This window comes from Molothrus ater, chromosome 2 (assembly GCF_012460135.2).
Source record: "Molothrus ater isolate BHLD 08-10-18 breed brown headed cowbird chromosome 2, BPBGC_Mater_1.1, whole genome shotgun sequence".
NCBI lineage: Eukaryota > Metazoa > Chordata > Aves > Passeriformes > Icteridae > Molothrus > Molothrus ater.
In genome coordinates this window covers 70362943-70384006 of record NC_050479.2, presented here as the reverse complement: position 1 = coordinate 70384006, position 21064 = coordinate 70362943, and the positions used below count along the sequence as shown (strand labels likewise).

Below are 21064 nucleotides of genomic sequence, written 5' to 3'. Positions count from 1 at the left end.
GAAATGCTTTGTTTTACTCAGAGAGAAAGGAAGAAAATAACTAATACTGCTTTGCAGATAAAGATTGGGAAGACATAAAAAAGATGCCAGAACATTCAACCTTAATGAAAGATTTCCGGAGAAACACGTAAGTCTGTGTTGAGCTTTCTTAATAAAGCATATTTTATATATCTTTCCAACACTGCAAGAAATTTCTTGCAATTTGAGTTGTTTTCTATGTAGATGCCAAACAAGGACTGTGAAATTGTTATGACTTAGGTTGTGAAAAATGAAAAATAAAGTTGTTTCATAATGGTGAACTTGGCCTGTTGAGGTGGTGTGGATCCGAAGAGTAGCCAGAGGCTGTAAAGGGTAAGGTGGCAGCTGTGAAAAAGGTGATGCCAGTAAGACCCCATGCAGCTCTGAAGTTTGCAAAGCACAGTGTGGCAAAGCACAGCTGTTCCCAAATCTGTGGTACTGGCAGTGATTTTCTGTAATAGCTGCTTAAAAGGGGTCAGGTAACCTTATACCATTTCCAGCAAACAGTGGGTATAATTGTCAGGTTTGATGTCTAGGGTAGCTTACAGTGACTAAAGAAGAAAATGCCCTTCAGCTTTGCTGTCACATTGCCACAGGCCAATACCTGCACTTAAAGTGCCACCCCATTGCCTGATTTCTGTGCTGAGGCATTTGGGGCTGTATAATTACATGCATTTCTTGCATCTGCCATGTAATTGCAACTATTTAGAAGCCTTTTTTTTTGAGCTTCTCTTCAAAAAGTAAATACGTGAATGTTCTTGTAGCAACCTGTAGGTTGCAGGAGAGCATTTAGATGAGCTTATTATATATCTTCACTGCCATGAGAAATACACAGAATCAAAGAGTGTAGTAGTGAAATTGCTACCAGGCAGTTTAAATCCAGTTGATAGTTTGCTGTCTGCACGCTCAGGGTTAAAAGTGTGCTTTTTGTGTGGGTATGATATGCTTTTATAAGGATGTGAGGGAAACATGCCTTTCTGCAGTTGTCATTTTTAAGCAATCTGTGGTGTTGATAGTTGTGTTTTTTCCCTGCTTATTGGATTTGCAGGGAGACTAAACTGTTCTTATTAATGTTTTGTGACTATCAGGAAAATTTTGCAGTATCGGTGTTTTGCATATTAGAAATATCACTTCTGTTTCCTTTTCTAGGTATACCAACTGCAGCCTTATCAAATATATGGAAAAACATAAAGTTAAACCAGATAGTAAGGCATTCCACTTGGTAAGTTCCTGCCAACATAAAAAATCCCTTGTATATGTTACAGTTCTTTCAAGTAAGAGTTGAGCTAGTGTTAAGTCCACTGTAACTAACTTCATAAAGTTAGGAATAACTGATACTCTGCACTCTGAAAATTGCAAAATCACTTTATCTTCTCACATTGATGAAATATCTTCTCACATTGATAAAATGATTCTGAGTTTCATTCACTGGATTACGTTCAAGTATCAAGTAATTTTGAAGTTTTTGTTCTTTAAGTCATATTATAGTTGTGTTAGCCTATAGTTAGATTTGCAGTGTTGCTGCAATCCTTATTAATTTTGCTGCTTTGCATACTTTCAATAGTTTACTTTTACTTTTAAAAATTCCTATATGCCTGATTTTTTTTGATTGTCCTGTGGTTACTTTGGTCCATATAAACTATAGTGATTGTCCCATTAATAGATGATGTATGAAGTTTACTGCATTTTTATTGTGTCATTTAGGTGATCTTTACATCAAGCAGTTTTTAAAATAGAAAATATTTGTAATAATATGTAGAATGTTTGCTTCTGTGGGGCATCTGTACAAGGGGGCAGAAGTTTTGATCCCTTAAGTGGATAATGGTTGCACAATCATTTTGATTTCTTTTTGTATGGCTGATCATGACCAAGACTTGCTATCCTGTGATGGACAGCTCTAGAATCCAATCATCACAAATGATGCCAGTATTTTGCAGTGCTTTTTATTCATGTTTTTCAGTGTGTTGGCAGTTCTTTGTCATGTTTTGCCTTTTCCTTTTCTGGCTCTTGGCAGTGCTTTTTGAGAGAGTAAGAATTGGCTTGTTCAACATGCTATTCTATAAAAACTTCATGTAGACTCAGAGCGCTGTGAGTTCTTGTGGATGATGTGAAAAACAAAACTGAATTGATGGTGGTAATTCATAGTTATCAAGTTTTAACCATGCTGTCAAAACTGAAGGCTGAGGAGGGAAATGTACTTTCTCAACCTCAGCTTTTGAAGTATGGAGATTTGCATTGCAGTTATGAATTCTCACATGTAGTTATGAATTTCTCCTAGTGAAAGGAAATGACCAGTTCAGACTTAGATCATGATACTGGATCTTTTTAAAAAGGTGAAATGTATGAATCCTATAAAAAGCATGAGTAGGAAATGTAAATTAATTTTATTTACATATGTATTTTCTTGTTTAAAAATACCCACTGCAGGTTAAAAGTGAAGCATTTGTTATAAAGTCTTGGACAATATGTCATGGTGTAGTTTTGCTTCGGACACTTCATTGTATAGTTGAAACATGAAAACTCACTATTTTTCTGTGTGGTATCTGAAGGTTATTTCATGTTGCTTGTCCAGCACAGCTGTATTCCACACAGCTGCTAGAGTGAATGGAGAGAAGTATCTGCATGTACAGCAGACTTTTTGAATAAAAACCATGTAGTTTAAGAAAGCATCTCTGCAACTCAGCACTAGAGCTAAATAAAATAGTTATGGTTTGGTGTTCCTAGTTCACAAGCCTCATCTGGGGTGTTGTGTCCAGAGGAGGACCATAAAGGTGATCAGAGGTCTGGAGCACCTCTCCTCTGAAGACAGGCTCAGAGAGCCGGGCTTGTTCAGCCTGGAGAAGAGAAGGCTCCCACAAGACCTTGAAACACTTTTCAGTACTTGGAAGGGAGTCTCCAAGAAAGCTGGAGAGGAGCATTCTTTTGATCGAACAAGAGATAATGGCTTTCTAATGAAGGAAGGTAGATTTAGATTGGACATTAGGAAGAAATTCTTTATTCGGAGAGTGATGAGGCACTGGAACGTGTTGCACAAAGTTCAGGATGCCCCATCATTGGAAGTGTTCAAGGTAAGGCTGGACAGGGCTCTGAGTAGCCTGATCTAGTTAAAGATGTCCCTGCCCATGGCAGAGGGCTGGACTAACTGACCTTGAAAGGGCCCTTGCAACTCAAATTATTTTGTGATTAAAGGTGCTAGTACATTGTGGAAACTTTTTGAATGGTTTTGATAGAACCATTGACTTGTGACTGAAACTTAGTGTCCTGGGCTTTGCAAGTGAAAATAGGTGTCCTTTGATAGGAAATGAAGTTACTATTTTAACAGGGGAGAAGAATGTGGTTATGCCATTTATGGTTAGGCTTTTGAGTTCACACACATTTGTATCATCTTAACTTCAGGAATACAGTGAAGTTTCTATAAATGGTTTTGGTAATGTAAAGATGTTTTTTTCTTCCGTTTTTCTTTTTTTTTTTCTTTTCAGCTTCAGAAATTGCTCACTATGGATCCAATAAAGAGAATTACCTCAGAACAGGCTATGCAGGATCCTTACTTCTTGGAAGATCCTCTTCCCACATCCGAGTAAGTGGTCAGTTTATTAACCTATCAGTGCATGCAGAGATCCTTTCGAGCTGTGCCTTCTCTCTGCCCTAAGTATGTTTGTGAATATATGGCTAAATACTGGCTAACAACCAAAGAGAGCTATAACCACTAAAATGCCATTCGTGGTTTTTAAAATTAAGTAGCATTTTTATTAATCTCTTGCTTTATGGAACTTTGATCCTATTAGTTGCAGCACTAATCTTGTTACTCACTGACAGGTTGATTATGCATGCTACAGATCTTGGTAGACAACTGCTAAGTGCCCGCAGGTCCGCTTCTCTGCCTCAGAATGCCAGATGACAGTCTCTAATTAGTTTACATTTTTGTCTTAGCCTTTGTTGTAAATTCACTGGGTGGGGAAAGTCAAGTCTGTGTCTCTGTGCTGTCATCCTTAACAACTTAAATCCATTTTCTGTAGACACTCCTCTTATTTGTTTGCACAGGCGGATTTACAAAAGGGAGAGAATTTATGGACAGTGAATGATTTCATTAAAAATTAAGCCCTTCTTCCAAAAGGCTAGCCAGAGAGCATGACTGTACACCCTTTTAGGAAAGCTATTAGTAGATCCTGTCTGTGATTCTCTACCCTTATGTAGGGAAGAATTTATAAAATATGTATACTTATAAGGAATTAATTAAAAATGAAATTATTTCACTAAAGCCTGCTGGATTATTTATAGCATTTCCTGAACTGTCTCTGTGATTTAAAGTCGTGCGAATGATTGCCTGTTACAGAAACTGTTTTTAGGATAGTGTTTGGCATTTTTCTCAAATTTAGGTTGACGTTTTAATGTGAATGCACAGTGAGTATTGCTAACAGGTGTACAGAGACTTTATTATAAATACATTCTACTGATGAAGGGCACGTAAATATTAGCTTGCACTAGAAGTAGCAGATCCATGTGGACTGTGAGGTATGAGTTGATAGGTGAAATTTCTAGTTACTTTTAAACTTTTTTTCCAGGGTTTTTTTTTAATAGTCAGTGAAGTTTCCAGGAATATTTATAGTTAGTCCTGAGACTGTGAATTACACAATAGCTATAAGTGAGATAGCTCTTTGTGCCCTTGCAGATACCTAACAAGTGATGGACCTTTCTAACCAACAAAAAAATTACTGGGAGCTTAAGTTAGTGTATAAGAGTCAAATAAACGTTACAATCGAATATGTAAAAATGATTATGTTTTTGCAAAGTTTAGAATATGGTGATAGTCAGACTGGGAAAACTTCTCCCTTAGTTGCAGCTATTAAATGATGGCTTAGGAATGAAATGAAACTATCATGGGTAAAGTGTGAATCTTACAGGTCTTACCCTTCTGTTCTAATACAGTGATAAATAGACTTTTTTGGGGGACAGTGTTTTTGCAGGTTGTCAAATCCCTTACCCAAAACGAGAATTTTTAACAGAAGAAGAACCAGATGATAAAGGAGACAAAGTAAGTACTAGAAGAACAGTATCATCATGTTTCACTGGCTTTTACACTATTTCCTGATTTTATGTTATTTCATGTACTGTTTTTGAGTTGAAATTTTTCTTTGTGTTTAAACAATTGAGAAGAACCAGCAGCAGCAGCAGGGCAATAACCATACTAATGGAACTGGTCATCCAGGGAACCAAGACAACAGTCACACACAGGGACCCCCACTGAAAAAAGTGAGAGTTGTTCCTCCTACCACTACCTCAGGTGGACTTATTATGACCTCAGACTATCAGGTATTTTGTTTTATTCACATATTGTGTATTTGTTTTTCATGTTTAGAGCAGTGTTTCTTCAAACTAAAAAAGTAATTAGATAAATGTCACTGTATTAACTGTTACTCTTTGGCTTTTTTTTAATTCATATAGTTGATGATTTGTTAATATCCTGATGTTCTTTAGGTTAGCAGTAAGAGAATTAGGATCAGACATTACTAGAGTTACTACCAATTCCCTTCATATTAGGGAATGCTAATGGTTAATGGACCAGGAGCCTGTTATGCTGTGTTCTGTATCAGCTAAAAATGCCATTTCTTGCTTGAACAAACCTGCAATGGTAGGAGGCAGGATGTTGCAGTAAAAAAGCTGTGAAATAACAATCTGAACAAGTGTTTTAGTCAGTTAATGGATGTGGAAGCAGTATTTTGGATGACAAAGACTTGGCATGATGCTGTCATAATCTCTTTTGAAGATCAAGGGAGATTCCAGGTTGAGTAAGCCAAATATTGCAGATCTGAAGACAGGTGAGGTGGTGGCAGTCAATGAATGAGGAAGATGAGGAGGTGCATTGGGAAAAAGCACTTGAGGAAAACATGAAAAATGTGTTCTGGCCTTCCTGCATTTGAGCTTGTGGTCAGACATTAAGAAATCAGAGCCTGGAGTATAAGAATATCTTTGTCATCCCAGCAAATGATACCTGAGTTTTTGGGTTTGGATAAGCCTACTACTGGAGATGGAGGAGAAGAGAGTCAAGGACAGAACCTTTAGTTAATACAAGTTTAGAAATTACAAAAGAGGAGCAGGGAAGACTTCAGATGATTCACAGGAGCAGTTAGAGAACAGCAGATTTTTCCAGCCTAGGGAATAGGGGATTTCAAAAGGAGGCATGCTGCTGGAAGTGTTAGCCTGCAGGAACTGGCCATTGTGTACTGGTTCACATGGAATGCACGGTACAGGGGGCCAGACAGTCTTGGATGAAATCAAAGTGTGGGGAAGTTGGAAACTACTGGCAATGTTTTCAGTTAATTTAAAGGTTGATATCTAAATGTGAGACACTGATAGTGGAAACCCACTTAGCTGGGCTTACAGTCTGTAGCAAAACATGGGGAGAGTTAAAAACAGAGTCAGTAAAGCTTCTGCTGTCAACTTGCCTTTCAGTTTGATACAGCTTCTCCATGAACCACCAGTGGGCTTTGAAATCTTGTGTTTCAGAGTTTGTTCCTCAAAGTACCAGATAGCCTCAGAAGCTGCCTGGGGGCATCACCTTCATCCTTACCTAAATCTGTGTACTCTCAGCATTGGCCAAAATTTGAAAGTACTACAAAAATGTAAAATAAGATCATTTTCAGGAGCTTTATTGTGAGACTCTTCATGTAGTCCCCAAGTGCCTTTGTTCAGTTTATCCCAGGACATCAATAACACATCAGTTTGCAAGTCATTCTGATTGAACAATATACATTTTTAGAGCTGTTTGAGACAGTGGTGAGCCTTAACTATAATTCTGCAGGGTGGGGTGCCTCTAAGTATAAATGTCATCTTTCTTTTAGTAGGATTATCCATCACAGGCACGCTTACAGGAGTTTCATCCCTTTCAATCTGGCAAGCTGCAGTCAGTTGCTGTTTTGGCCTTTTAATTGGCTCTTTCTTCCGCTTCTTAAAAACACACACAGAGCAGAAGGCAAATGCAGCTGTAACTTTCTTAATCTTGCCCTCAGGTGGAGTCACACATCTAAGGAGGTTGATTCAGAGATTGTGTGTACTGTGTCAGGGAGCCCCATTTACATGCCCTATTTACATGTCCTTCACCTCATTTTGCTGCTGTACTGGGGCATTTTGAATTAACTTCAGCTCCCAGTTCTGTGAGCCAGAGCTGAGGTTTGCTGGCTGACAAGTCAGAGGAATCAAATTGCTTGGCCAGAATTGGCATTGGTTTGTTTTCAGTTCATGCCCATCAGAATTTTTGTACTCACAGATAGCCATCCTGGGATTACAGCTGGGGGCAGCCCTTGTTGACAAATACAATTTCAGAATACTTCTCCCTTAAGATATTGATAACTGCTGCTTTTCTTTCTCAGGAGCTCTTACTGCTAACTTGACTACTCCTGACCAGTCTTTCTGCTGTCTCTCTAGCAGGGAAAATGCCTGGTTTTCAAAAAAATATATCCTTTTATCCCTAGCCTTGCAAAGAGACAGTCAGTAGATTTGTTCTGATTAAGGTGTCTGGAAAACATGATAATCAAAGAGAGGAGACCTGAACTTGCTAGTACTAGAACAAAAGCAGTTAAGAGTTTCCCACTGATGGTTTCAGATCTCCCTGAAAAAAATTCCTCACATTTTTTGCTTCTGATCCAGCAGCTTGAGGAGAGGGAAAACAAACATTACAATACAGCCCTCTGTTTTAATCAAACACCTGTTCCTTTGTTCGTCATTTGATTTGCTCAAATTCCCCATATAAAGCTTGTGAAGAAGGATTGCCATCTCCTGGGCAAGGCACACTAAGACAGTTTCTGCATTCACTCAGAAGTCAAATCACTCTCTGCAGGGCACATTGACCTCATATCCTTTTCTGCCATGCATAAAAATAGTAGACACATGGCACACAGACTTGCCTCCTTGTTTAAATGTGCAATGTGACACTCCCAAAGGCAATGTGATTGAGCAGGCTGGAGCAATTCCACTACCCTGAGCTTTTGCTTGGGATAACCCTCTGGGTGCTTAATGGTATTTAGAAAGGACTGGATATTTACTTTTTTTCTAAAACAAAAGCCATTTGTTGCTCTGGGTGTCAAGAAGGAATATGATTTTTCATTGCCTCTGTCTTAAAATGAGATCTGTTTTAGAAGTCAGGATGCAGGGAGTGTTTTACAACTGAAATGAGTGGTCAGTTTTAAATGGTTAAACTTGTGATGGTTTCCTACACACAAGAGCCACACATGGGCAGAACCAACATTCAAGACTTTTGCTCTTTGAAGTATATCCTGTATTTGTAACATGGAGAAGGGTGACCCTGAGCTGTGACCCTTCTGTTGATGAGTGCCTCAGTGTTCCTCTCAAGACTGAAGGCAAATGTCAACAAAGTTCAGTCACTGTGCTAACGGTGTGGATCAGCAGTGCTGGTTTATTCCCACTGACATTAAGAGCTGGTCCAGCCATTTCTCCCCCTTTTCTCTAGAGGTGTTAACTCAGTCCTGTGAGTGTGTGTTATCAAATAGAGTATGCCTTTTTTATTTCTGCCATCATCTCAGCTTCCTGGGTATAGCTTCTGTTATAAATGCTGTACAAGAAAAAATTGGGGTTTTTGTTTTATGTTGTGACCTAATATTTTACTTTCTCAGGGTGTTGGTTCACCACAGTTTTTTCCTATTCAGGTCTAGTAGCAATGCCCTAGTCCTGGAAGAGTTACTTTTTAGAGGTTTCCAGACCTCTTCTAGGAGTAGCTTTTCCTAAAAAACATAGTATGTCCTGTGATATCAAGAATTCAGAAGCTACACAGTTTCTAAATGCTCCAATGTTTGTGAGGGCATGTAAACCTTAGTGTGGATGTATACCAGCACAGTAATGTACTGAAATTGTGTTAGTTTAAAGAAATGTTAAGTGCTACTAAGTGGTCAGATACTTACTGAAATTCTCACAGGCAGTCCTTCTTTCCTTTATAACACATTATCAGTAAATAATAACTTTTAGGTTAAAATTGAAGTAGGCAGTTCCTGGTTTGTGGAGAGCTTCTTGCAATGATGAATGCTCCACTCAAATAATTGTGGGAATGCTGGTTGAAAGGGGCCTCTGGAAACCATCTAGCCAAGTCTCCCACTTGGAGCAGGGCTGTTGCTAGTTCTCACTCAGGTTAGCATGGCTTTGTTAAGCTGAGTCTTAAAAATCTTCATAGAGAGCCCTCACAGCCCCTCTATGGGCGGGTTCTTCAGTGCTGTACTGGCTCCTTGGTGGTCCCTCCTCCAGTGTCCCACCTGAACCTCCCAAGCCACAATCTGAGGACATTTTTGCCTGAAATATCTGGTTCCGGTGAGGAACATGTCACTGTTGTCTTTAAACTCTCTTTTGAGCATTTTAAGGCTGCTGATGGATGACACCTTAGCCCAGCCACGGTGCTGTCAGCCTGTGGTCACACAGAAGGGTAGCAAGTATATCCTCTATGTGTGAAAATCTCCAGAATAAGGCAGAGTGGTTCATCAGCAGTAAGATGCCTCACCTGGACCTCCACCCCAGCCTACCTTCCTGCTAGGAGAAGGGAGCAAGTGGAGAAAAGCACTTCCATGAGTGGTGGTAGCCCAGTGTCACATGCAGGTGCACAGTAGCCATCTGGAGGGTTGGCTGGAGGTTTGACTGTGATGCGTGAAGATCCCCATTAGGGTAGATAGCAGAAGGCTGGCAGCTCTCACTTTCTTATCTGGTATTCCTGATGTCTGTTACCTGCTGTAATCAAAGTGGAACAAAGCCTGGAAGTGCAGCTGCTTTGAGACTCTGTGTGCTGGGTGCCTCTTGAAGAAAGGAGTCATTAGGTGAAACTGTCTCTCCATGTCTGTGTAACGAAGGGCTGTGTGTCTGTGCTTTCTGCCCTGCAGCGTTCCAACCCCCATGCTGCCTACCCCAACCCCGGACCAAGCACATCGCAGCCCCAGAGCAGCATGGGGTACTCAGCTACCTCCCAGCAGCCGCCGCAGTACTCGCACCAGACGCACCGGTACTGAGCCGCACCCGGTGCCACACCGGCCACGCAGCTGCTGCCAGGAGCCCGCCTTGGGCCGCAGAATGTACTGTACGACCACACCTCCCACCCGTCCCACCGCCACGGGGCCGGGGACTCCCACCTTGTACCTGGTTTTGGGGTTAGACTTGAAAAGGAAGTGCTAGCACGGTTTGTGTTGTGGATATGCTACTTCTGTAGTTTACTTGACATGGTTCAGACTGAGCGATGCATTTTTTTCAGTGACAGTCTGTAGCAGGTGAAGCTGTGAAATGTGCTAGGGGCAAGCATTTTTGTTGTCGTATGTGGTGAATTCTCTTGATGTAACAACTTCATCTGACCGATAGTACACGACATCTTTGAACTGGTACTTGAAGCATACAGTATATGTTACCATGGCAAAAAAGCAAACTAACCGTAACTCTCAGACAGTTTTGATAGACATTTATTTTTAGTGACTTTTGTGGGTTGGTTCATTTTTCAGCTAGATCGATGTTTTATGACCGACATGATTGCTACAATGAGATTTTTTTAAGAACATGGAAGCGTTTGCATTTTTTCCCAGCAATTACAAGCGTCCCAAAGATTTATTTCCAACATAAGTTTTTTTGTTTTGAAATCTATGACTTGACTGGTATTAAAGCTGCTATTTGATAGTTAAATAAGTATGTTGTCATTGATATAAACATGTTTGGTTCAGCAAACAAACTAAAATGATTGTCATAGACAGTGTTTTATTTTTTTCCTGTTGGTGTTAATGATTTGTGAGCATGCTTTGGGATTAAAAAAGCATGAATGATATTTCCTAAAAAGGTGCGGCATCCATTCAGATATTTTGTCATGATTTTTGAGAACCAGCTTGGTGTAGTGGATTTTAAATTTTGTTCAGTTTGTTTGTTTTTTTTTTTTTTTAATGTTCGCACGTTGTTTAGGGGTGCCATTCCTACTGCAGAGGAACAAGATGTTAGGAGAGCCTTAGAATTTATGAGGAAAAACTTACATACAATGTACTGTATCAAACTATTTTACATGAATGACACAAGTATTCTGAGTAAAAAAAAAAATCAAACATTGTTAAAACAAGGTGTTATGTAATAAATTTATTTTTCATAAATCTGCATTATGACCTTTGCCTGTATTCCTTTTTATCATTGAAAACCCCCTGCTCCCCCATTCATACATCTATATCAGGTTGTGTCCTGAGAAACAGCATTCAGCAGGACTTTATCTTGCAAGGCAGGCTTCCATTAACTGGTAAGAAGGATAATTTTTCTTTTAAACAGCAGGAAAAAAAGTGCATTACTCTTGTTCTGTTCATGTAGCTGATGAGCTGGAGATACTCTAAAAGTGGGTTTATTACTAGTGACATTTCCTAGATCAGACAGTTTCTTTTCATCTACAAAATCCAGAAGCATTCCTGTCTGGATGTTCTTCTGAGGTTTCTGTAGCTCATTCTTATTTTGGTAGGTAATACCACACCATGATTTTGACATAAATATATGCAATACACACAGGATATTTTTCTGCAGGTGCTTCATGTAGTGTGAATATCAACTGGTGTGATTCATCTTCATGCACTGAGATGCCAGTGGGGGGCAAAACAAAACCCAAATCGTTAGTCTGCCTGAAAGGCAAAGCAAGTTTGATGTGAAGATTAAACTGCCTGACTGGATGGACTACAGGCTCAAGTATTCAGAAGGCTTAAAATTAAAGAAGAAAATCTGAGTGCAGAATTTATGCTGCTTTTGTGATACTGTATGATGCCCTCTTAATTTTGACATAAAAGGTGTCAAAATCTGTCTTTCCTTGGTTTCTGGAATACATTAATGTATATGTGGGAGAGCATTAAACTTTTTGGTTTGCTTTTCAAGTGAAAGCATTTTCAGTTTTTATTCTTAATTTATATATATAGGCTTTAAGCTTGCCTGTTCAGTATTGTCCAGGCTGTTCCCAAGTACTCTGATGGTGCCAAGAGTAACTTTTGTTTTGCTAAAATGCTGTTGGCCCAGATTTTTGTTTACTATTGATGTATATTTATAATAATGCATAATAGATAATATTATTCATGTAATAGCAGACTTTATTTGATACCACTATATTGTGATGTCTGCAGTTGAAAAGTAGCAGGCTTGCTTCAGTTTCATTTTTGCAAAAGGAAATGCATCCAGTTGACAAAAGGTGCTCTTGCCATTAGTTCATGCTTGAATTTAATTTTCTTATTAGGAATGTATTTGAGATAAATATGCAGCTTATCAAATAATTATAATAAAACTAAATTGTATTCTGCATTTAGTTTTGAATAGCCTGCTACTCTCAATTTCATTCACTTGTGTTCTCATTTTTAGTAGATACATTGCAGATTACATGAACAAACAGATCCTACAGGGAAGTCAAATCCTAATATTTGACTTGTACTGATGTCTCTGTCATCTGGTCATTTGTTAGGAGGTCCTTGAGATTTTTTTCTCTAGGACTTTGGAAAGAAAAGGTTTTGCAATGCCTGGTAAAACCTCTGGTACCTCGAAGATAGAGTATGATTCTGTATTGCAGATAAGGTCAATCACTTCATATTCATGATAATTTTAAGGGATCTTCTGTATCAAATAAGCTTTTTAATAATGGCTTTAGGAATACAGAGGGCAAGGCTCTAAATTGCTTTCCTGAACTGTATAAAAACATGAATCCTGTTGTTATGCTCTTACTGGGGCTTTTACATGAGGGTTACAGAGAGGGGAGGAGAAGAAAGCACTTTTGAGAAGGGTTTAATAGAAGAGTTACAAATTCCTGTGAGGAGATGGCAGCAGCAGCCAACCTGCCAGCTGTGCCTCTTTCCGCACATGGCTCAGCTTTTGTTACTGGATTCAAGAACTTCAAAGCTTTTCCTTACCAACAATTATCTGGACCCATCTGAGTGCATTTAAAATAGCTGGAGTCTGGGAGCCTGTCTTTGTTGCTGTGATTAAAGGACAAATTGTTTTGCTAGAGTAGGCTTATGTTGAAAATGGGCTACAAGCTTAACTTGATTGTGAGGATAAATGTGCCATTGCACCTTAACCTTGGCACTCCCAGCAAGCCTGGCCTGTGGCAGCTCTGCATTTATCATACCAAATAAAGACCCAGCTGCTTTGAGAAGAAATAAATAACTTTTGCACTGATCCCTTTTGAAGAGGGTTTCAGCATTAGTGTTGGGAGGAGCAGTCCCACCTTCCTAGAAGGAAGAACTAGAAGATTGGTTTTGTCCTGTTCTTTCCTGTTCATATATATGTATGTAAATAGCAAAATAGTGCACTCACTGAGTTGCCCATGGCAGTGCCCAAGCAATGCCCAGTTGAGGGGTGGGCCAGTGTTCAGGTTTCCTTTTAGCTTTTTTTTTTAGGGGAGGTTTAGGCTGGATATTAGGAAAAGGTTCTTCATCCAGAGGGTTGTTGGACAGTGGAACAGGTTTTCCAGAGAAATGACCATGGCACTACGCCTGCCAGAGCTCAAGAACTTGGATAATGCTCTCAGTTATGTGCTGTGATTTTTGGGGTTGGTTCTGTACAGGGCCAGGAGTTGGGCTTTGATGATCCTTGTGAGTCTCCTCCAACTCAGGATATTCTATGATTCCTTCATTCTGAAGCCACTGCTGGGCACACCCTCTTCTGGCTTCACTGAAAGGCCACCAGTGATCTCTGCCTTTCATGCGTGGTGCCTGTTGATCATTTTATGGGCCTGGTTAGGCACTTTGGCTGCCACCAAGTGGGGTAATGGAGCCTGCAGGATCTCATAGGACTTACTGTGTATCAGTAAGAAAAGACACATAGTTTTCTTGGAGCCACGGGGAAGTTGCAGACCTGCCATTTGGAGTAAATATTGTTGCCGTGGTTAAGATGAGCCTCATTTCTGTAGAAAGAATGAGTAATGTGGTGCTCCCTTCATCATATTTTAGTTCCTCCCCTGAGTAGAGCAGCCTTTTTTACTTGAGTAGGGAAGCCATCCCAGCATCTTCCTTCGGGCTGAGTGTGACAGTGCTTCAGACTGCCACTTCTGAGAGAGTTTAATATCCAGCTTCCCTGGAGACCAAGGTAGATGAGCCTAAATCAGTGTAATTTGCTTGTCACAGCTACAGATAAAGAACACTCTGTGAAATAATTTGTCAGACATCTGAATGATGGGATGTACAAACTGTACTCCAACAGTAGGATAGGGAGAGAAAAAGGTGCTTACCCTTTGAAAGCAAAACACAACCACAGCTGCTGCTGTTTCCACCAGGTCTCTTGTGATAAGTTCCTCTCCTCAAGGATTTCAGGCAGCCTTTATCTTGGTGGTTGGCTTCAGTGATGGCAGGAGCAAGTCTCCAGAGGACTGTCTGTACTTGCAGGGATCCTGTGCTGGAGAACTGGGCACTGGCACTGATGTTAATGAAGCCATTGCCCTGGGGTGATACACGCCAGCTCCAGCCTAGGATGGGAATCTGGATGAGCTCCATCACTGCTCTGAAAGCTCCCATGTCACAAGATGTTGAAAAGCACTTTTCAGCCTGCCAGGATTAGGGTGCCTTTCCTTGGCTCTCAAGGAGTTTAATTATCCCTGAATTTAACTATCCCTTCTCATTTCTGGACCTACCTAAGTGGACTGGGTAGTGCCCTGAGCCGGAGCAGATGGTGGAGGGGCTGGTGCAGGGGTGGTTGTTACTTCAGCTGCTCAGCACACCTTGTCACATAGCCCTGAGCCCACAGAACCACCAAGGACAGCCTTTACGACATGTGCTCTTGGGAAGTGTTTCCATTTGCTCAGCCAGGGATGTGGGAAGGCTGCCATATCCTTGGAGCAAGGCTTTGTTTAATGTTTGTGAGACTGTGAACTTGCCCAGTGTGTCACCCAGAGTGAGCGAATAGCAGCCACCTCTGCCACCCTGTTGGGTACAGATGGAATGCAGCATCTGAGGGAGGTGAAGAAGGGATTTGTGTACAGACAGTGCTTACAGGAGTGCTGAGACAGAGGTGAAAAGCCCTTGAGCAGATGCTTATGGAAGGCCCATGATTACACTGAGAAGGCCCAGAGGTATTGTCTTGCCCTGAGATGTAAAGAGCACCTGTCTTTCATGGGAGCTCGTTCCTTCTCTGACCCACTGTGCCAAAATCTGACCATGTCCTGTATTGGTTTATGCAGGGTTGCCTTTAGTATTTGGCTGGCCAGGTGTGCTAAGAGCTGCTCTTATTGATCACCTTTTAAAATAAAAATTCTGTTTATAGTGTTTCTCAGGTATACTCAGGGACCTGTGAAGTTCCTACATTAGCCAAGCTCCACCTTAGTGAGTTTGTGCCCTTACCTGGGCAGGGGAGACAGTAGGATATAGTGTTTGGCATTCTTCACAACTGCTTCAGCCATGTGCTCCTGTAGATCAGAATGTGGAGATACTCAGCAAACTGTGGAGAGGATTCTTTGGGGATAATCCTGCATTTGGGTGCCAGCAATGATCCTTATGGGAGGGGGGGTTTGTTTTGAAGTGTGCTCAGCTCAATGCATACAGCTCATACACAGCTTGGGCACTCCTGATGTCCTCTGCACCCGCTTTGCTCTGGTGCTCTGCCCCACCTTGCTTTCAGACCTAGAAAAGGTGAAAGGAATGTGATGTCCCAGCTCAGGAAATCCCTGTATAAACTCCTAAAATATATTCCACTGCCACCAGCCACGCAGGTATGCAATACAGCTGCGTAATTTACTTGCACACCAGACAGAACCAGCTGCTTTGACAATCCCCTCAGTGTCTTTGGAGGCCTTGCTGGGAGAGCCCTGCGGGGACTTCTGACACAGGGCAGCCTGTGGCTTCTGAGTGATGGACAGACAATGCCTGGGACTGATGAGCAGCTGCTTGATCAGATCTCATCCAGCCCCCTCCATGGGTGAAGAGGTGAGGCTGTCATTTGCCATCACACGCTCCTCCAGCTCCCCAGGAGAAGGAGGAGAAGGGAGGCTCAGGCAGTGCTGTGCAGGTCTGAGGGGAGCAGGGAAGGTGGTGGCTGTGGGCAATGACATGCTGGTCAGTCAGGCTGGCTGGTCTGGTGCCATGGGCTCAGCAGGACATCAATGGCCTGAGATGCTGTGGGGACCCACAGAAGGGACATTTCTTCCTCTGCTGGAAAACTTCTTTTTGTCCAACTGAAAAGTTGCAGAGTGTGTGGGCGCTCGAAGGCAGATCTAATGGGCTGTAGGAGGAGCCCAGCTCACGTCCTGCTGCTGCCTTACTCAACACCTGGCTCCTCACTGTGCTTCCAGTGTCTGCCAGGATCTGCAATCCTGTGTCCAGCTAGCTGGGGATTTATTGCTGTGCCCAGGCCCACGAAACATCAATGAGTGCAGCATCCCAAGTGTGTGGACAGTGAGACAGTCATGGGGTAAGTTGGTGACACAGGTGCCAAACCACTGCTCTAATGAACCACACGCTGGCTTGTGTTTACAGGAGATTTTCGTTTCCACCAGGAAAGAATGCAGGGAAGATGGATCAACATAAAACATTATCATGAAAGCTTGTCTGTCACACTTTTCTATCTGATGGGTTTTTTTAAAATAGAGAATAAAAAGTATGAAATCCAGTTCACTGGGAACAAGAAGGAATGGTATCTCAGAGTTTTGTGTTTTAATGGAGTAACCTGTGCTGCACTGTGCAGTGTCCATAAACCAGCAACATGCACATGCCTCAAAGGAATGAGGAAAAGCCAAGCTGGAATCTGGATTTGGAGGACAAAGTGGGTGTTACAAACCTGCAGTTTGAACAAAAGGCCACGAAAGGGGAGCTGCTCCTGGTTTGGTTCCAGCACATTGTACACCCGTGCCCAGGGGCAGTGACTGATCCCACTGTGCACTGCAGCCCAGGCGTGCTGCAGCCACAGGTGCTGCTCCTGGGGTTCAGTCCTGCAGGGTGCAGGGCCACAGGCAGCAGAAGGGGGTGCAGCTTTTGTTTCCTCTGCCTTTCTTTACAGAACATTGCAAAATGGGGCAGAGAAGTCCAAGTGTCCTCCCCAGAGGACACTGACATACAGAGATGTCATCGCTGTTATTGAATCTGCAGGTTATTCTTTAATAAAAGGTATTTCCAGAGAAAAGAGTTAAACGTCCACACTGCAAACCATTTTCACTGGCTGGAACCTCATTAATAGATTGTAAAAATTACTTTCCTTGACAGTAGCACCTTAAACAGTAGTATATAAACAGGGTAGTTTATGCTCCATGAGGTTACAAATACATCTTTGCTGATCGTTGTGTAATTCTTAGTAATGCCAGGAAATAAGATCTTGATTATACTAATTATTTATAAAATGTTAATATCCAAGAACAATAGTAATTAATTAATATTAATTTGTTCTGGATTAATATTCAGAACAAAATCCTGTGCATAAGGAGCAATGATGCAGAACATGGTCTGTCCTGAGAGGTTATTGATCTTCACAGTGATGTATCAGGGCAGATTATTGTATATATGTATATTTTTTTTTCCATTAGTATTTCAGTTAGTCTTCTGATCTGAAAATCTTACAGAATCAATGGCTTGGAGCAGATGCAGTTGGGGATCAGGATCTCCCAAATAAAGCACCACACACCCCCTCAAGCTTCCAAGTCACACAGGGAGGGGAAGAAAATCCCCTCAAAACCTGAGACATATCAAACCACAGAGCAGGGAAGGTTACACATGGATTTGCCATGGACTCTGAAAATACCAAAGCTGAGGCCACGGTAAAAGAAGTTAAAAGTTGTGCCAGAATGAAACCTACCTGGAGAGAAAAGCAAACCAATATTTTGAGGTATTTTGGAGGGGCATGAATGCAAGGGTGCTGCAGGGCAAGCATGCAGTGGCGTGGTTTGGGGCTGGGCAGTACCAGGACCTGGGGCAGTACCAGGACCTGCTGTTCCCCCCCATGCCAGGGGCTGAGCCTGCAGCTGAGTCCCCTTTGCATTCCCAGATGGCATCAACATTTCCTAGTGCTGCTCCTGCCCAAATCAAGCTCCCCTCACTCCCAAAATGTCCCTCTCGAGCTGGTGCCTGGCAGGGGCCCACTGGGGAGTGAGCCCAGGGAGGGCACTGTCCCTGCTGTGCCTGGGCCTGGGCAGAGGTGGGTGTCAGGGCTGGGTGGTTGCCAGCGCTCATCTCCACTTAGTGCCACATTGCATGGAAGAGAATCTGACACAAATCAGAGCAAATGCAGCTCTCAGGCTCTTACTGATCAAGCCTCACACAGAGGATGCTATTTCTAATAAATATTTTAGACAGTAAAACATCCTTCAGAGGGGGCTGCTACATTCCTGTTGTGTGTCTTCTTGCTGGGAGAAGCCTGCCTTAGCTGCTTCAAATATTCAAATGCTTGATATATAGTTACTGTTTTATGGAAAAATGCCTCTGGGTGAGATGTGTTTAATAGAGAGAGGCTAATATGTGAGTGATTTATCTCATTTTGCCAAGTTCATGCCTGTAATTCAATAACCCCATGAGCTACACTTAACTGTATTCAATAAAGATGATCTAGAGGAGATGTTCGTGCAGGTGAAGGATTCAAGAACTGGAGGAAAGGTTGTTATAAATAACTGGGTTTGAAGTAAACAGGGAGCTCAGGCAGAACTTTTCCCCAGGATAAATGTCTTGAGCATCATTAAGCCAGTACAAATGGCTCTGTGAGCTGCAAAGATTTCTTCCCCTGAAAGGAAAAAGCTGTGAGAGAGACTTTCATTAGGGAGAAAATGCCACCCTGTGCTCCGGCCGTGACCCAAATCCTGCAGCAATCCTTTGCGAGCTGTCATTGTGGGGAGCATCCCCAGCAGAGCGTGCCGGCTCCTCTGGCAATGAGGCAGTGTTACCAAGGGCACAGGAAGGTGCTTTTACAAGCAGACAGAGGAAAGAGGTGTGACAGCCCAGGGCTTTATTCTCCATCTGCTTTAGAAAACCTTCAGACACGTACCTGGGTGTGCAAAGTGCTTTATAGACAGCGCTGCCTGCAAACTCTGACAGCATGACAAGGAAATGCAGACTCTAAAAGCTGTTCAGGGCTGTAATTGCCCAGTTTGATTGTAAAACTAAAGTAAACAGCACTGGCAGCTGAGTCACCCTAATGCAGACCTGAAGCACTTCTAAGTTAGGTCTAAAAATATCTTGTATGCTTCTAAGTTACTGGCTCAACGGAGAAGAAAAGGGCACTGAGAAATAAAGGCATCACAGCACTGGCAGTGACTGCACAAGGCTTTGGGGTGAGGTGTGAGTGCTGTCCCTTGCCCAGCCCTGTGGCCAGCACGGCTGTGTGCACACCCAGCACTGGTGGCTCACTGAGTGCAGCTGCAGGTGCCAGCCTGGGCCAAGAACGGGCTCTCAGCCTCTGCCCCACAGCCAAGTGTGACAGCCCACCCCAGACAGCCAGTTCCTAGTTGAAGGTGTAGAGCAGTTGCAATAGCAGGGAAAAGGGAGTGGTTTTCAGCCAAAAAGCTGATAGAAGAGGCCTGGGGACAGCAAATAGGCCATGGCCATTCATTGCCTTTTCCCAGCCAACACCTTGGAGGCATGGAGCAGCTTGGAGGCAGGAGGCAGCAGCTTCAAACAGAGAGGTGCTTTCACACTGCATGTCATTACACAGTGGGGCTCTGCCATGGAAGCCTGCCAGTGCCAGCCACAGCTCAAAACATGGCAGGAAAAAGTCATGAAAGGAAAATAATTTAAACTCTTGCCTACAGAGATACTAACTCTAGCCCAGGAGGTTGCTTGGATTCCCATGGGTGGGGAGAAGAGGCTGGGAAGGTGCTGGAGTGGGTTCACCCTGTCCTCACCCTCCTCTCATGGCATCTGTGGCTGGTAGGGACAAGCTGTGGGGTCAGATGGACATTTGGTCTGACCAAGGGTGGCTGCTCCTCTACAACAGGCAGTCTCACACAGTAGGGGCAGCGGTCCCTGAGCCACCACATGAAGGTCACTCTGTGGCTGCAGCCTGGCAAATGTGCTCTGCTCAGCCCCCTCAGTCCTCAGTGTGGCCACTCGCTCAGCACAGCTGGAGCCTTTTGATATGGGATGCCTTTGCCTGATCATTGCCTGACAGTCAAGGCCCAAAATCTTCAAAAATTTGGAAATCATCAGCCTTGGAGCAAAGTGAGGGAGAGAAGACACTGAGCTGGCAGGGTTAGAGGAGGAGATGAGAGAGCAAAGGTGCCAGAACCCCTGCGGCACTGGCTGCTGCTACCACAGCTCCTGGTACAGGTACCACCAATAGTGTGGGCATTGCTGAAGGGAGTGGGAAGGGCCTAGGGAGCTGTAGAATTGTTGGCAGAGACAGAAAGGAGAGCAGATGGAGGAAAGGACAAACATGAGCAGTGGGAGCACCCCAATCTGTGCAGCCCACCATGGTACACATGCTACTAGCTCCTGTTTTTGACTTCTCTTCCCAATAATTATTGCATTGGAATAAACAAACCAGCTCTTACCCCCTGCAGAGTCTCTGGTGTTTCTGGTGCCCACAGTCCTCTTCAAAGACCCAGCAGGCAGAGCAGGAAAGGAGCTACAGATCTTGTTTCTATCCTGACACATCATTGCCACAGATGGGGCTGGCAGCAGCAGCCTGGGCTGAGGCACAGCCAGCTGCTCAGCCTGCCTGGGATGGAGCTTGGGATGACTGGAGCACTGGAAGGGATTTTCCAAAGCATGTGTCACAAAGCTGACAGTTTTTGGTTTTCCTGCTACTTTCAGAGGAGACTTTGCTTGGCATGAGCTCATCTGTTTGTCTGGTTTGGCAGGGGCAGCCAAAGCACTCAGCCTGCGTGGGCTGCGCGCAGCCTCACAGCACCTCTCCTGGTCCTTGCCAGGGCTGAAGGAGATGCCTGGCCCTGGCACCCCACACCTCCTTTCCAGCCTCTCCGATGGGTCAAGTGCCTCAGCAGGAAGCCTAAACATACTCAGATCTGTGGGGCACAAGTTTGGAGGGACATAGTGCTTTAACAGCACTACAGCTACATCTGAGGAAACAAGTCTGTCTGAGCCTCGAGTCCAGGACAACCTCCAAGGGTTTCTTTAGGTCAGTCACTCTTGTGCCTTTCCAAATGTTC

At 43.0% G+C, this 21064-nt stretch overlaps 1 protein-coding gene across 4 annotated transcripts in view; it reads left to right on the top strand.

The window, feature by feature from the left end:
* Positions 1 to 11132, top strand: part of CDK8 (cyclin dependent kinase 8) — a 68749-nt gene extending 57617 nt beyond the window's left edge. For 3 of the 4 annotated variants that reach the window (XM_036404140.2, XM_036404138.1, XM_036404141.1), the window contains 6 exons: positions 58 to 127; positions 1168 to 1240; positions 3498 to 3595; positions 4972 to 5050; positions 5170 to 5328; positions 9891 to 11132. In XM_036404140.2, the coding sequence (XP_036260033.1) occupies positions 58 to 127; positions 1168 to 1240; positions 3498 to 3595; positions 4972 to 5050; positions 5170 to 5328; positions 9891 to 10016 (605 nt within the window). In that variant the 3' untranslated portion in view covers positions 10017 to 11132. The remainder of the gene's footprint in view (positions 1 to 57; positions 128 to 1167; positions 1241 to 3497; positions 3596 to 4971; positions 5051 to 5169; positions 5329 to 9890) is intronic. The other variant, XM_036404139.2, reaches the window with a different exon arrangement.
* Positions 11133 to 21064: the final 9932 nt, after the last annotated feature.